This window comes from Neoarius graeffei, chromosome 2, assembly GCF_027579695.1.
Source record: "Neoarius graeffei isolate fNeoGra1 chromosome 2, fNeoGra1.pri, whole genome shotgun sequence".
Lineage (NCBI taxonomy): Eukaryota > Metazoa > Chordata > Actinopteri > Siluriformes > Ariidae > Neoarius > Neoarius graeffei.
In genome coordinates, this window is record NC_083570.1 from 101,173,906 (window position 1) to 101,188,077 (window position 14,172).

Below are 14,172 nucleotides of genomic sequence, written 5' to 3' on the forward strand. Positions count from 1 at the left end.
AGAGATAATTACATTCCAGCTGATGTCTGGTGTGGGTGGAGAAAAAGTTGGTTGGATAAATGTCAGGAAGAATGAGAAGACTAGATGGATTGATGGAAAAATTATGTGGGAGAACAAATTAAATGAAAGGATTGGATGGAAGAGAGGACTAGACTAAAAGATTGGGTCCAAGAAAAGATTAGACTAAAGGATTGGATGTAAAAAAAGATTAGATTCAAGGTTTGGATCCAAGAAAGGTTTAGAAAAAAAGATTGGCTCTAAGAAGGGATTAGACTGATAGATGAATGGGTAGAGGGATGGATCAGGTAGAGATTTTAGATGTTTGGATTAGATGATGGATGTGTAGATGGGTTGGATAAGGAGACAGATGGATCGAGGGACTGATGGTTAGGTGGATGAATAGGCAGATTAGATGAATTGGTTAAATAGATGGATTTATGGATGGAGGAACTGATGGATGGATAGATTTATGAATGGATGGAGGAATTGATGAATAGATTTATAGATGAATGAATGGATGGAGGAGCTGATGGATGGAATTATGAATGAATTGATGGATGGATGAAGGAACTGATAGATGGAATTATAGATTAATTGATGGATGAATTTATCAATGGATGGATGAAGGGAATTATAGATGAATGAATGATAGATGGAGGAATTGATATAGGGATTTATGGATGGAGGAACTGATGGATTTATAGATGAATGGAGGAATTGATAGATGGATTTATAGATGAATGGATAGATGGAGGAATTGATGGAGGGATTTATGGATGGATGGATGGATGGATGGATGGATGGATGGATGGAGGAACTGATGGATGGATGAATTTATGGACAGATGGAGGAACTGCTGGATTTATAGATGAATGGAGGAATTGATGGAGGGATTTATGGATGGATGGAGGAACTGATGGATGGAGGAATTGATGGATTTATAGATGAATAAATGAATGGATGGAGTTGATGGATACATTTATAGATGAATGAATTAGATTAGACAGATCTTTATTGATCCCTTTGGGCAGGTTCCCTCAGGGAAATTAAAATTCCAGTAGCATCATTACAGGATAAACAGAGAATAGAAATGGAGAAAAACTTCTAGATAAATTAAATTAGGTATTTGCATATACAAATGTAAAAAAGAATAAGATATGGAGAAGGGGGGAGTCCAACAGAAGAGGTATTGCACATTGTCCAGTATTGTTTACTGTCATGCTAGACTACTGTTCCTTCCTGTCCTCTGTCCTCCTGTTACCCCTCCTCCCCCCCCAGAGAGGAGTTGTACAGTCTGATGGCGTGAGGGACAAAGGAGTTTTTAAGTCTGTTTGTCCTGCACTTGGGAAGGAGCATTATGTCACTGAACAGGCTCCTCTGGTTGCTGATGACGGTGTTCAGAGGGTGACTGGCATCGTCCATGATGTTCCGTATTTTGTCCATAGTCGTCTTCTCTGCCACCGTCACCAGAGAGTCCAGCTTCATGCCGACCACTGAGCCGGCCCGCTTGATCAGTTTGTCCAGCCTGGATGTGTCCTTGGATGTGCTGACCCCCAGCACACCACGGTGTAAAACAGGACACTGGCGACCACGGACTGATAGAACATCCGCAGGAGTTTCCTGCAGATTTTAAAGGACTGCAGCCTCTTCAGGAAGTACAGCCTGCTCTGTCCCTTCCTGTACAGGTGGTTGGTGTTGCAAGTCCTGTCCAGCCACAGCCCAAGGTACTTGTAGGAATCCACAGCCTCCACCTCGACTCCCTCGATCAGAACTGGTCGTGACCTTGGTCTGGACCTCCCAAAGTCAACGAACAGCTCCTTGATCTTTGAGGTGTTGAGCTACAGATGGTTCCTGTTGCACCAAACGGCAAAGTCCCTCACCATGCTCCTATACTCCTCCTCTCTGTCGTCCCTGATACACCCCACGATGGCTGTGTCATCGGCGAACTTCTGAATGTGACACAGCTCCGAGTTGTAGCAGAAGTCTGCGGTGTACAGGATGAAGAGAAGAGGGGCCAGCACCATGCCCTGGGGTGCTCCGGTGCTACTAATCACAGTGTCAGACGTGATGTCCTTCAGCCTGACGTACTGCGGCCTGTTGGTGAGGTAGCTGGAGATCCAGGTGACCAGGCAGGGGTCCACTCGCATCCTGTTCAGTTTGTCCTGAAGCATAAGGGGCTGGATGGTGTTGAAGGCACTTGAGAAGTCCAAGAAGAGGATCCTCACTGTGCCATTTCCCTTATCCAGATGCGATTGGGCTCAGTGTAGCAGGTAGAGGATGGCGTCTTCCACACCAACACCTGCCCGGTACACAAACTGCAGACAGTCCTGGGCATGTTGCACCTGGGGTCTGAGGAGGCTGAGGAAGAGCTGCTCCAACGTCTTCATCAGATGTGAAGTGAGTGCCACCGGTCAGAAGTCGTTCAGCTCGCTGGGCCAGTTCTTCTTGGGAACTGGAATGATGCATGATGTCTTCCAGAGGGTGGGCACTCTCCCCAGCTGCAGGCTGAGGTTGAAAATGTGTTGGAGTTGGTTCACCCAGTTCAGCAGTGTAGGTCTTCAGTAGTCGGGGACACACCTTGTCTGGGCCTGCTGCTTTCCTGGGGTGAAGCTTCCTCAGTTGACCTCTGACCTGGTCTGCAGTAATGCATGGAGGAGTCTGTGTTGAGGAGGGGGCTGCTGCGATGACTGGGGGGAGGTGTGTTGAGGGAAGAAGGAGAGATGGCTGCAGTGAGGGGGAGGGGGATGCGGGCTGGTTGAATCGGTTGAAGAAGTCATTTAACTCAGTCGCCCTCTCCACTGTCCCCCTCAACAACTCTGGTCTTTGTGTTGTGGCCTGTGATTTTCACACCTTCCCAGACCTCCCTTATGCTGTTCTCTTTCAGCTTCTGCTCCACCTTTCTCCTGTAGCTGTCCTTAGCTTTCCTCACGCAGCGTTTCACCTCCTGCTGTGCTGCTTTCATCGCCTCCTTGTTCCTGAAGGCGGCCTTCTTCCTGTTGAGGACAGCTTTGACTTCCTGTGTTACCTATGGCTTTTATTTAGGGTAACACCGTACAGTCTTGGTGGGGAAATCACGTCTGCACAGAAGTTGAGGTAATCTGTCAGACAGTGTGTTAGCCCCTCTATGTCCTCACAGTGTGGGCTAAGCAGCACATCCCAGTCAGTGGTGTCATAGCAGTCTCTGAGGGCATCTTCCATTTCAAAAGACCACCTCCTCATGGAGCTAGTTGTTGCAGGCTGCCTTTGGACCAGGGGGGTGTACTTCAGCTGTAGAAGAACCAGGTTGTGGTCAGACTTCCCTAGTGGGGGGAGGGGTGTGACTCTGTATGCATCCCTCACATTAGCATACAGCAAGTCAATTGTCCTGTTGTTCCTAGTTGGACAGTCCACAGCCTGGTAAAAAGCAGCCAAAGTAGAGTCCAAAGTAGCATTAGATGGATGTATTTACAGATGAACGGATGGAGGGATTTATTGATGGAGGGATGGAGGAACTGATGGATGGATTAATTTATGAATGAATGGATGAAGGAACTGATGGATTTATAGATGAATGGAGGAATTGATGGATGGATTTATAAATGAATGAATGGGTGGAGTTGATGGATTGATTTATAGATGAATTTAGACAGCTGGATGGATTTATATATGAATGGATAGATGGAGGGATTGATGGATGGATGGATGAAGGAACTGATGGATTAATTTATGAATGTATGGAGGAACTGCTGGATTTATAGATGAATGGAGGAATTGATGGATTTATAGATGAATGAATGGATGGAGTTGATGGATAAATTTATAGATGAATGAATGGATGTATTTATAGATGAATGGATGGATGGTGGAATTGATGGAGGGATTTATCGATTGAGGGATGGAGGAACTGATGGATGGATTAATTTATGAATGAATAGATGAAGGAACTGATGAATTTATTGATGAATGGAGGAATTGATGGATGGATTTATAAATGAATGAATGGGTGGAGTTGGTGGATAGATTTATAGGTGAATGGATGGATTTATAGATGGCTGGATGGATTTATAGATGAATGGATAGATGAGGAATTGATGGAGGGATTTATTGATGGATGGATGAAGAAACGGATGGATGGATGAATTTATGAATGGATGGAGGAACTGCTGGATTTATAGATGAATGGAGGAATTGATGGATGGATTTATAGATGGATGGAGGGATTTATGGATGGAGGAATTGATAAAGGGATTTATGGATGGATGGATGGGTGGAGGAACTGATGGATGGATTTATGGATGGAGGAATTGATGGATTTATAGATGAATGAAATGAATGAATGGATAAAGTTCATCTCATCTCATTATCTCTAGCCGCTTTATCCTGTTCTACAGGGTCGCAGGAACTGATGGATGAATTTATGAAGGAATGAAGGAACTGATGGGTTTATAGATGAATGGAAGAATTGATGGATGGATTTATAGATGAATGGATGGCTTTATTGATGAATGGATAGAGTAATTGGTGGATGGATGGAGGAACTGATGGATGGATTTATGAATGGATGGATGAATTAATGGATTTATAGATGAATGGATGGAGGAGTTGATGGATGGCTTTATTGATGAATGGATAGAGTAATTTGATGGATAGATTTATAGATGGATGGATGGAGGATTTGATGGATGGATTCATGGATGGATGAATGGAGGAATTGATGGATGAATGGGTAGATGGATATAGAGATGAATGAGATGGCTGAAAAGCCAATAACGCTGTGCCTGCTCCTGTGTAGGTGCAGTCGGTGGATTATTCGGGTGATGTAGTGAAGGTCAGCACCACCAGCGGAACCCAGTTTACTGCTCAGAAGGTACAGACCTGAATCAGTGTTGCTCATCCACACGCGGATCCTGTTTCTCTGACAGAATGGGAGAAAAGCCTCTTATTGCGTGTTGTGTTGTAGGTGCTGGTGACGACTCCTTTAGCTCTCCTGCAGAAGAACATCATCCAGTTCAACCCTCCGCTTCCAGACAGGAAGCTCAAAGCCATAAACAGCCTGGGGGCCGGAGTCATCGAGAAGGTAAACGTTAATCCTCAGTGTAATCCAGTAAATTTGCATGCAGTAGAAGATAGCTGAATTTACAAGATGGTGTGTAAAAGTGATGGTTTCTTGGGTTCCAGATTGCACTGCAGTTCCCGTACAGGTTCTGGGACAGTAAGGTGCAGGGAGCGGATTATTTTGGCCACGTTTCCCCGTGTCCGGAGAAGAGGGGCATGTTCAGTGTGTTTTACGACATGAGACCAAAGGTCAGACCACTCAGGCATTAACTCAATATTCTTTAATGCGGGGACAATATGGAGGACAGATTGCAAGCGGAAAATCTTGTCTTGTTAGTGAGTTAATTGAGGACATTTGGGAGAATTTCTCCTGAGGCTTAATCTCGAGTGGCTCTGTGTATGTGCGTGTGAGATTCTCTGCAGGGAGAGGAGTGTGTTCTGATGTCAGTGATAACAGGAGAGGCTCAGGCCATGGTGAGAGATCTTGAGGACAAGGAAGTGGTGGAGCTCTGCATGAACGTCCTCAGGGAACTTTACAAGGAGCAGGTGAGTTGATCAGGGGACGAATACACCCTGGTACTTGCGGACAAAATGTAAACCATGCAAACTAGAGGATTATTGAGGAAAATGCATTCAAGATAAAAAGATGGTTGTTTGAAACTTATTGTGTGTGTGTAATGTGACCCTGCAGGATGTTCCAGACCCACTGAAGTACTTTGTGACACGTTGGAGTAAAGACCCGTGGTCTCAGATGTCCTACAGCTTCGTCAAGACAGGCGGCAGCGGAGAGGCCTATGACATCATCGCTGAAGATGTGCAGGGGAAGGTCTACTTCGCCGGCGAGGTAAAGTATCATCGGCTTTTTTTTTTTTTAACCCCTCTACTCATGGTACAGTGCTCAGCGTAAATGAGTACGCCTCCTTTGAAAAGTAATATTTTAAGCAATATCTCAATGAACACAAACAATTTCCAAAATGTTGACAAGACAAAGTTTAATATAACATCTGTTTAACTTATAACGGGAAAGTAAGGTTAATAATATAACTTAGATTACACATTTTTCAGTTTTACTCAAATTAGGGTGGTGCAAAAATGAGTACACCCCACAACAAAAACTACTACATCTCGTACTTTGTATGGCCTCCATGATTTTTAATGACAGCACCAAGTCTTCTAGGCATGGAATGAACAAGTTGGCGACATTTTGCAACATCGATCTTTTTCCATTCTTCAACAATGACCTCTTTTAGTGACTGGATGCTGGATGGAGAGTGATGCTCAACTTGTCTCTTCAGAATTCCCCATAGGTGTTCGATTGGGTTCAGATCAGGAGACATACTTGGCCACTGAATCACTTTCACCCTGTTCTTCTTCAGAAATCCAACAGTGGCCTTAGATGTGTGTTTAGTCATGTCGGAAAAGTTCACGACGACCAAGGGCACGGAGTGATGGTAGCATCTTCTCTTTCAGTATAGAGCAATACATCTGTGAATTCATGATGCCATCAGTGAAATGCAGCACTCATGCAGCCCCACATAAGGACACTGCCACCACCATGTTTCACTGTAGGCACCATGCATTTTTCTTTGTATTCCTCACCTTTGTGACACCATACAGTTTTGAAGCCATCAGTTCCAAAATCATTTATCTTGGTCTCATCACTCCAGAGTATAGAGTCCCAGTAGTCTTCATCTTTGTCAGCATGGGCCCTGGCAAACTCTAGGTGGGCTTTTTTGTGCCTGGGCTTTAGGAGAGGCTTATTTCGTGGACGGCATCCATGCATGCCATTCCTCTGCAGCGTACGCCGTATTGTGTCACGGGAAATAGTCACCCCAGTTTGGCTTTCTACTTCTTTAGATGACTGCAGTGAACTTGCATGCCGATTTTCTTCAACCCTTCTCATCAGAAGACGCTCCTGTCGAGGTGTTAACTTCCGTGGACGACCTGGACGTCTCTGTGAGATGGTTGCAGTTCCAGCTTTCTTAAATTTTTGTACCACTTTTGCTACAGTATTCTGACTGATAAGTAAAGCTTTGCTGATCTTCTTGTAGCCTTCACCTTTGTGGTGTAAAGAAATTATTTTCTTTGGGGAATTCTGAAGAGACAAGTTGAGCATCACTCTCCATCCAGCATCCGGTCACTAAAAGAGGTCATTGTTGAAGAACGGAAAAAGATTGATGTTGCAAAATGTCACCAGTTTGTTCATTCCATGCCTAGAAGACTTGGTGCTGTCATTAAAAATCATGGAGGCCATACAAAGTACTAGATGTAGTAGTTTTTGTTGTGGGGTGTACTCATTTTTGCACCACCCTAATTTGAGTAAAACTGAAAAAATGTGTAATCTAAGTCAGTGATTCTCAAACTGTGGTACGCGTACCACTAGTGGTACGCAGGCTCCATTCTAGTGGTACGCCAAAGAATCACTTAATTAAATATAAATAAAATAAAATAAAAAAACGTGAAATACTATCCATAATATCCAAATGGATGAAAAATATCTTATCAACCGATGACAAGAAAATGAAAGGAGATACAAATTAAGTTAATAATTTTAAAAAGTTTGCAAGTGCTTCTGGGTAGCCATACGTAGCGTACGTACGCATTCCCGCCGGTTCCGCTGACAGACGGTTATCCGCCATTGGTAGACTAGGCTGTGATGGGAAAAGGTGGAGGTGGCTTTGCTAATTATGACGAGTATGACAAAATTACTGTTGTGGCTTAAATCCGCGAATGGGAGCGTGGATCAGGAGAGAGGGAGAACTGAAGAGGACGTGTGTGAGCTGAGCGCAGATGCTAACGACAGTGGCAAAACCAGCCCCAGAACTGCTAGCAAACGGCAGAAACCAGTGAGGAGGAAGTATGACGAAAAATACATAAAACTGGGATTAATTTGCAGCGGGACAGAGGAGCTGCCCAGGCCGCAGTGTGTTGTATGCGGGGACGTTCTGAGCAATGAGTCCATGAAACCATCGCATCTCAAACGGCATCTTACAACCAAACACACAGCACTAAAGGACAAACCAATGGATTTTTTTTACGAAAACGTGATGAACTGAAGCAGTCCAAGTCCACCATTCTGTCCTATGGTACACCCGTAGCCAAAGCACAGGAAGCTTCATATCGTGCCAGCCTCCTGATCGCCAGAGCCGGTAAGCCGCACACAATCGGGGAACTGCTGTGTTTGCCATTAGCCAGAGAGATGACACGTATCATGTGTGGAGAGAAAGCTGCCAGAGAGTTAAACTTGGTGTCGCTTTCAAATGACACCGTGTCAAGGAGAATAAACGACATGGCTGACGATGTTAAAGAGACACTGATTGAGCGCATTAAGAACAGTAGATATTTTACCATACAGCTTGATGAGACTACAGATGTTGCAGATTTGGCCAATTTATTTGATTCATTATTTAAGTACAGTGTTTTATTTTCCTATATTTAAACACAGTGTTACTGTTCAAAGTACTGTGTGTAATGTTACAGTGGCCAACAATATTAAATATACTTGTTAAATAAAACCTCCGCCTTGTTTTTAATGAATACTTAGGCCTACTACGCTACTGTATTTTAATGTTGGTCATTATGGTGGTACTTGGAGAGCCAAGTATTTTCTGAGGTGGTACTTGGTGAAAAAAGTTTGAGAACCACTGATCTAAGTTATATTATTAACTTTACTTTCCCGTTATAAGTTAAACAGATGTTATATTAAGCTTTGTTTTGTCAACATTTTGGAAATTGTTTGTGTTCATTGAGATATTGCTTAAAATGTTACTTTTTGAAGGGGGTGTACTCATTTACTCTGAGCACTGTATATGAGCTGATATCCTAGTAGTAGAGTAGCCAATCCGAGTGCGTGGTTGCTCATATCCACTGAATGTGGATAGAATAATTAGCGTTATATATAAAGATACTAGGGTATCACTCGAGGAACCAAGAAAACTGGTTCTTGGTTCAGTTCCGGTTCTTGGTTCAGTTCCAGCTCTCGGTGACATCTCGGAATTGATGGCAAAGCCATTTTATCACCATGGCAACAATTCAAGATGGCTGTCTGAATAAGACGTACAACGATTTATTGCAGCGATGCACCAGTGGTCAGAGTAACAACAATGAATTGATAGCAAATGAAACTCTCTTTAAGCACGTACACACTCAAAATAAATAATAAAACCAACCAAATAAATAAATGAAGTCAGCGTGTGCTTAATCAATCAGCGGATGCTCAAGGATTAGGTTTTGATGGTAAAATGTTCCACAATTGGTGTAATTTAAACTGTTCATCAGAAAACTGAATACTGCACGTAAAGTGTTGTTTTTTTTTTGTTGTTTTTTAAATTTATTTATTTTTGTTTTTTAAATTGATTGAAATATCCCCCCCCCCCCCCCCCCCCGAAACCGCAACAATGCCAGTCAGATGCTATAATTTTGTCATCTCCATGACAAGATGATGATATATTAGGCAGCAAGAAAACAGTCAGTTCTTGAAGTTGATGTGTTGGAAGCAGGAAAAATGGGCAAGTTTAAGGATGTGAGTGACTTTAACAAATTGTGATGGTGAGATGACTGGGTCTGAACATCTCCAAAATGGCACATCTTGTTGGGTGTTCCTGGTATGCAGTAGTTAGTACCTACCAAAAGTGGTCCACGGATCCAAAGGACAACCGGTGAACTGGTAACAGGGTCATGGGTGTCAAAGGTTCATTGAGTCGCATGGGGCATGAACGTGAGCCCATGTGGTCCAATCCTACAGAAGAGCTTCTGTAGCACAAATTGCTGAAAAGTTTAATGTTGACACCTTTCTGTTTTAGCCAACATTTACTTTTTTCAGCAGTTTGTGCTACAGAAGCTCTTCTGTGGGATTGGACCATATGGGCTAGCCTTCATGCCCCATGCGACTCAATATACCTTCGACACCCATGACCCTGTCACCAGTTCACCGGTTGACCTTTGGATCCTTGAACCACTTTTGGTAGGTACTAACTACTGCATACCAGAAACACCCAACAAGATGTGCCATTTTGGAGATGTTCAGACCCAGTCATCTCAAGGACTCCCTAAAGTGAATGATGCATGAAATGGAATGATGAATGACAGGTAGTAAATTTGAACAATAAATGGTCCCTTGTCATTCAGATTCTTACAAATGGAATAACGATTGAAATCTTTAGTTTTAGACCTCCCTAGGATAAGATAAGTGGGTGCTTGGTGGGATATCAGCTTTTACAAATGGAATGACAGGGTTTCTATATGTATTGACTTACTTTGAGCTAATGTCAGTGATGTCACCTTTTGCAAATGGAATGATAAGGTTTCTAGGTGGCATGACATACTTTGAGGCAATGTTATCAGTGATATCAAATTAACAAATGGAATGATATTGTTTTTAGGGTTAGGTTATAGGTGAGATCACTGATAACATTGCCTCAAAGTATGTCATTCCACCTAAAAACACTGTCATTCCATTTGTAAAAGGGGATATCACTGATAACATTAGCTTAAAGTATGTCATTTCACTTAGAAACAATGTCATTCCATTTCATGAGCTGAAAGCATGTCATTCCACCTACATTTCAATCGTTATTCCATTTATAAGAATCTGAATGACAAGGGACCATTTATTGTTCAAATCACTAGCTGTCATTCGTCATTCCATTTCATGCGTCATTCACTTTAGGGAGTCCCGTCATCTCACCATCACAATTTGTTAAAGTCACGCAGATCCTTAAACTTGCCCATTTTTCCTGCTTCCAACACATCAACTTCAAGAACTAACTGTTCTCTTGCTGCCTAATATATCCCACCCCTTGACAGGTGCTACTGTAATGAGATAATCAATGTTATTCACTACTTCACCTGTCAGTAGTTTTTAATTTTATGGCTGAGTGGTGTTTGTTTTAAAAGCAAAAGGTAGAACTTGAGAAATCCTTCCTGCTTGTTCATATCTTGACACTTGGATTAGGAAACTCTTAATTACGTCTGATAACATAATTGCTTGGTAGACTGGTTATCTGAAACAGCACTGGTTCTTGTTGGAGCTGAAATCTCGATTCCGATTGGTCAGAAGGGGTTGATTAATTTTCTAGAACAGTAGCTCAGGCAGTAGTTCCAGTTTCAAGGCAAATCACAGTTTTGTTAATGCACCTCTTCTAATATGTTTCTGTAGTAAAAAAGACTAATTCACAAGGACTCATGGCACACATTCAACATAAGTGGATTTTTTTTTTTTTAAAGTGTAGTTATTGATATGGTTTTCGATATTTTTTCTAGATGATGTTGATATACAGTGGTGTTTGAACAGTTTAGAATTTTCTATATTTCTGCATAAATATGACCTAAAACATCATCAGATTTTCACACAAGTCCTAAAAGTAGATAAAGAGAACCCAGTTAAACAAATTAGACAAAAATATTATACTTGGTCATTTATTTATTGAGGAAAATGATCCAATATTACATATCTGTGAGTGGCAAAAGTATGTGAACCTTTGCTTTCAGTATCTGGTGTGACCCCCTTGTGCAGCAATAACTGCAACTAAACGTTTCCGGTAACTGTTGATCAGTCCTGCACACCGGCTTGGAGGAATTTTAGCCCATTCCTCCATACAGAACAGCTTCAACTCTGGGATGTTGGTGGGTTTCCTCACATGAACTGCTCGCTTCAGGTCCTTCCACAACATTTCAATTGGATTAAGGTCAGGACTTTGACTTGGCCATTCCAAAACATGAACTTTATTCTTCTTTAACCATTCTTTGGTAGAATGACTTGTGTGCTTAGGGTCGTTGTCTTGCTGCATGACCCACCTTCTCTTGAGATTCAGTTCATGGACAGATGTCCTGACATTTTCCTTTAGAATTTGCTGGTATAATTCAGAATTCATTGTTCCATCAATGATGGCAAGCCGTCCTGGCCCAGATGCAGCAAAACAGGCCCAAACTATGATACTACCACCACCATGTTTCACAGATGGGATAAGGTTCTTATGCTGGAATGCAGTGTTTTCCTTTCTCCAAACATAACGCTTCTCATTTAAACCAGAAAGTTCTATTTTGGTCTCATTTGTCCACAAAACATTTTTCCAATAGCCTTCTGGCTTGTCCACGTGATCTTTAGCAAACTGCAGACGAGCAGCAATGTTCTTTTTGGAGAGCAGTGGCTTTCTCCTTGCAACCCTGTCATGCACACCATTGCTGTTCAGTGTTCTCCTGATGGTGGACTCATGAACATTAACATTAGCCAATGTGAGAGAGGCCTTCAGTTGCTTAGAAGTTACCCTGGGGTCCTTTGTGACCTCGCTGACTATTACACGCCTTGCTCTTGGAGTGATCTTTGTTGGTCGACCACTCCTGGGGAGGGTAACAATGGTCTTGAATTTCCTCCATTTGTACGCAATCTGTCTGACTGTGGATTGGTGGAGTCCAAACTCTTTTAGAGATGGTTTTGTAACCTTTTCCAGCCTGATGAGCATCAACAACGCTTTTTCTGAGGTCCTCAGAAATCTCCTTTGTTCGTGCCATGATACACTTCCACAAATATGTGTTGTGAAGCTCAAATTTTGATAGATCCCTGTTCTTTAAATAAAACAGGGTGCCCACTCGCACCTGATTTTAATAAATGGGATGACAAACACCTGACTCTAATTTCACCTTCAAATTAACTGCTAATCCTAGAGGTTCACATACTTTTGCCACTCACAGATATGTAATATTGGATCATTTTCCTCAATAAATAAATGACCAAGCATCATAATTTTGTCTAATTTGTTTAACTGGGTTCTCTTTATCTACTTTTAGGACTTGTGTGAAAATCTGATGTTGTTTTAGGTCATATTTATGCAGAAATAGAGAAAATTCTAAATGGTTCACAAACTTTCAAGCACCACTGTAGGAACAGGACTTGTTTCATGGACATTACACACTATATTAAATTTGACTGTAAATGGGTAAACTTAAATTTGCTGTGGTATAAGAGAAATAAAACACTGGAGTTGGTAACAGTAATTCCTCATCCGTTCACTGATTATTTTCCTACAACAGCACATCCCCAAGTGTGTCTCCAGTATTACCTTTTTTTTTTTTTCCCCCCGATGCACTCATTCCTTTTTTTTCATCTCTTTTTCCAGGCCACAAACAGACACTTTCCTCAGACGGTAACCGGCGCATATCTGAGCGGCGTACGAGAGGCAAGTAAGGTCGCAGCACTGTGACGCAACCGAAGGACTGGGACACTGAATCCGAGCTTCCACAACTCCTCTACAGCAGGTGTTTTAAAGTTCAATCAGGAACTGTTACGGGTGTGGCGATATTTATTACTGTAGCAACATTGCACACAAGCTAATGTACCACATGTACATTACCCCACAGCGTCTTCATCTTTGGAGTCTTGGAAAAGATAAGATGATTATATTTGTTCTGAAATTTTCTGAAAAATGACGTGTTTGTCATGGAACTTTTCGTTATTTGGTGAGAATTTTGTCAGTTTCACTGTTTTCCAACTTGCATTGTTGTAGTTTTGGTTGGTTAGTTGGTTGATTTTTTTTGTTTGTTTTTGTGAATCATTACTGAGTAAAAGTGTCCACACGAATTACATGTCAAATTTTCGCATTAACAGCAAAACAAAACAGAAATGTTCCTCCTGAAGGAGAAATAAACCTCTTAAACACTTGTATAATGTAACTTAACCTAATTAAGCATTGAAAGACATTTTTTGTGGAACAGTTGATTGAATTAAGATACGTGTTTGTGACAGCACTGTAGTTTGTAATGAATGGAATCTTTATATACATTGTTCTGGATTATTTACTGTACTTGCTCTAAGTATGACCGACTCATGTCATTTCTGTATGAACAAAATTGTAATATATACATACTGTAAATTATACTGGTATTTGACTTTTTTTTTTAAAAACATAAATTATCTGCACAAAACAAATTGCTTGGATTTTTTCCCGATTCTGCGTTAGTGCAATAAGTACACGTTTGCGCAGATATACAGTGGTACTTGAAAGTTTGTGAACCGTTGAGAATTTCTATTATTTCTGCATAAATATGACCTAAAACATCAGATTTTCACACAAGTCCTAAAAGTAGATAAAGAGAACCCAGTTAAACAAATGAGACAAAAATATTATACTTAGTCATGTATTT

At 41.7% G+C, this 14,172-nt stretch overlaps 1 protein-coding gene across 1 annotated transcript in view; it reads left to right on the forward strand.

Annotated features, from left to right (window-relative positions):
• LOC132882070 (lysine-specific histone demethylase 2) overlaps positions 1–13,897 on the forward strand; it is a 108,535-nt gene extending 94,638 nt beyond the window's left edge. Inside the window, exons 16-21 of the mRNA XM_060915291.1 lie at positions 4,772–4,846; positions 4,940–5,056; positions 5,158–5,283; positions 5,458–5,580; positions 5,726–5,878; positions 13,149–13,897. Of these exons, the coding sequence (XP_060771274.1) occupies positions 4,772–4,846; positions 4,940–5,056; positions 5,158–5,283; positions 5,458–5,580; positions 5,726–5,878; positions 13,149–13,232 (678 nt within the window). The 3' untranslated portion in view covers positions 13,233–13,897. The remainder of the gene's footprint in view (positions 1–4,771; positions 4,847–4,939; positions 5,057–5,157; positions 5,284–5,457; positions 5,581–5,725; positions 5,879–13,148) is intronic.
• Positions 13,898–14,172: the final 275 nt, after the last annotated feature.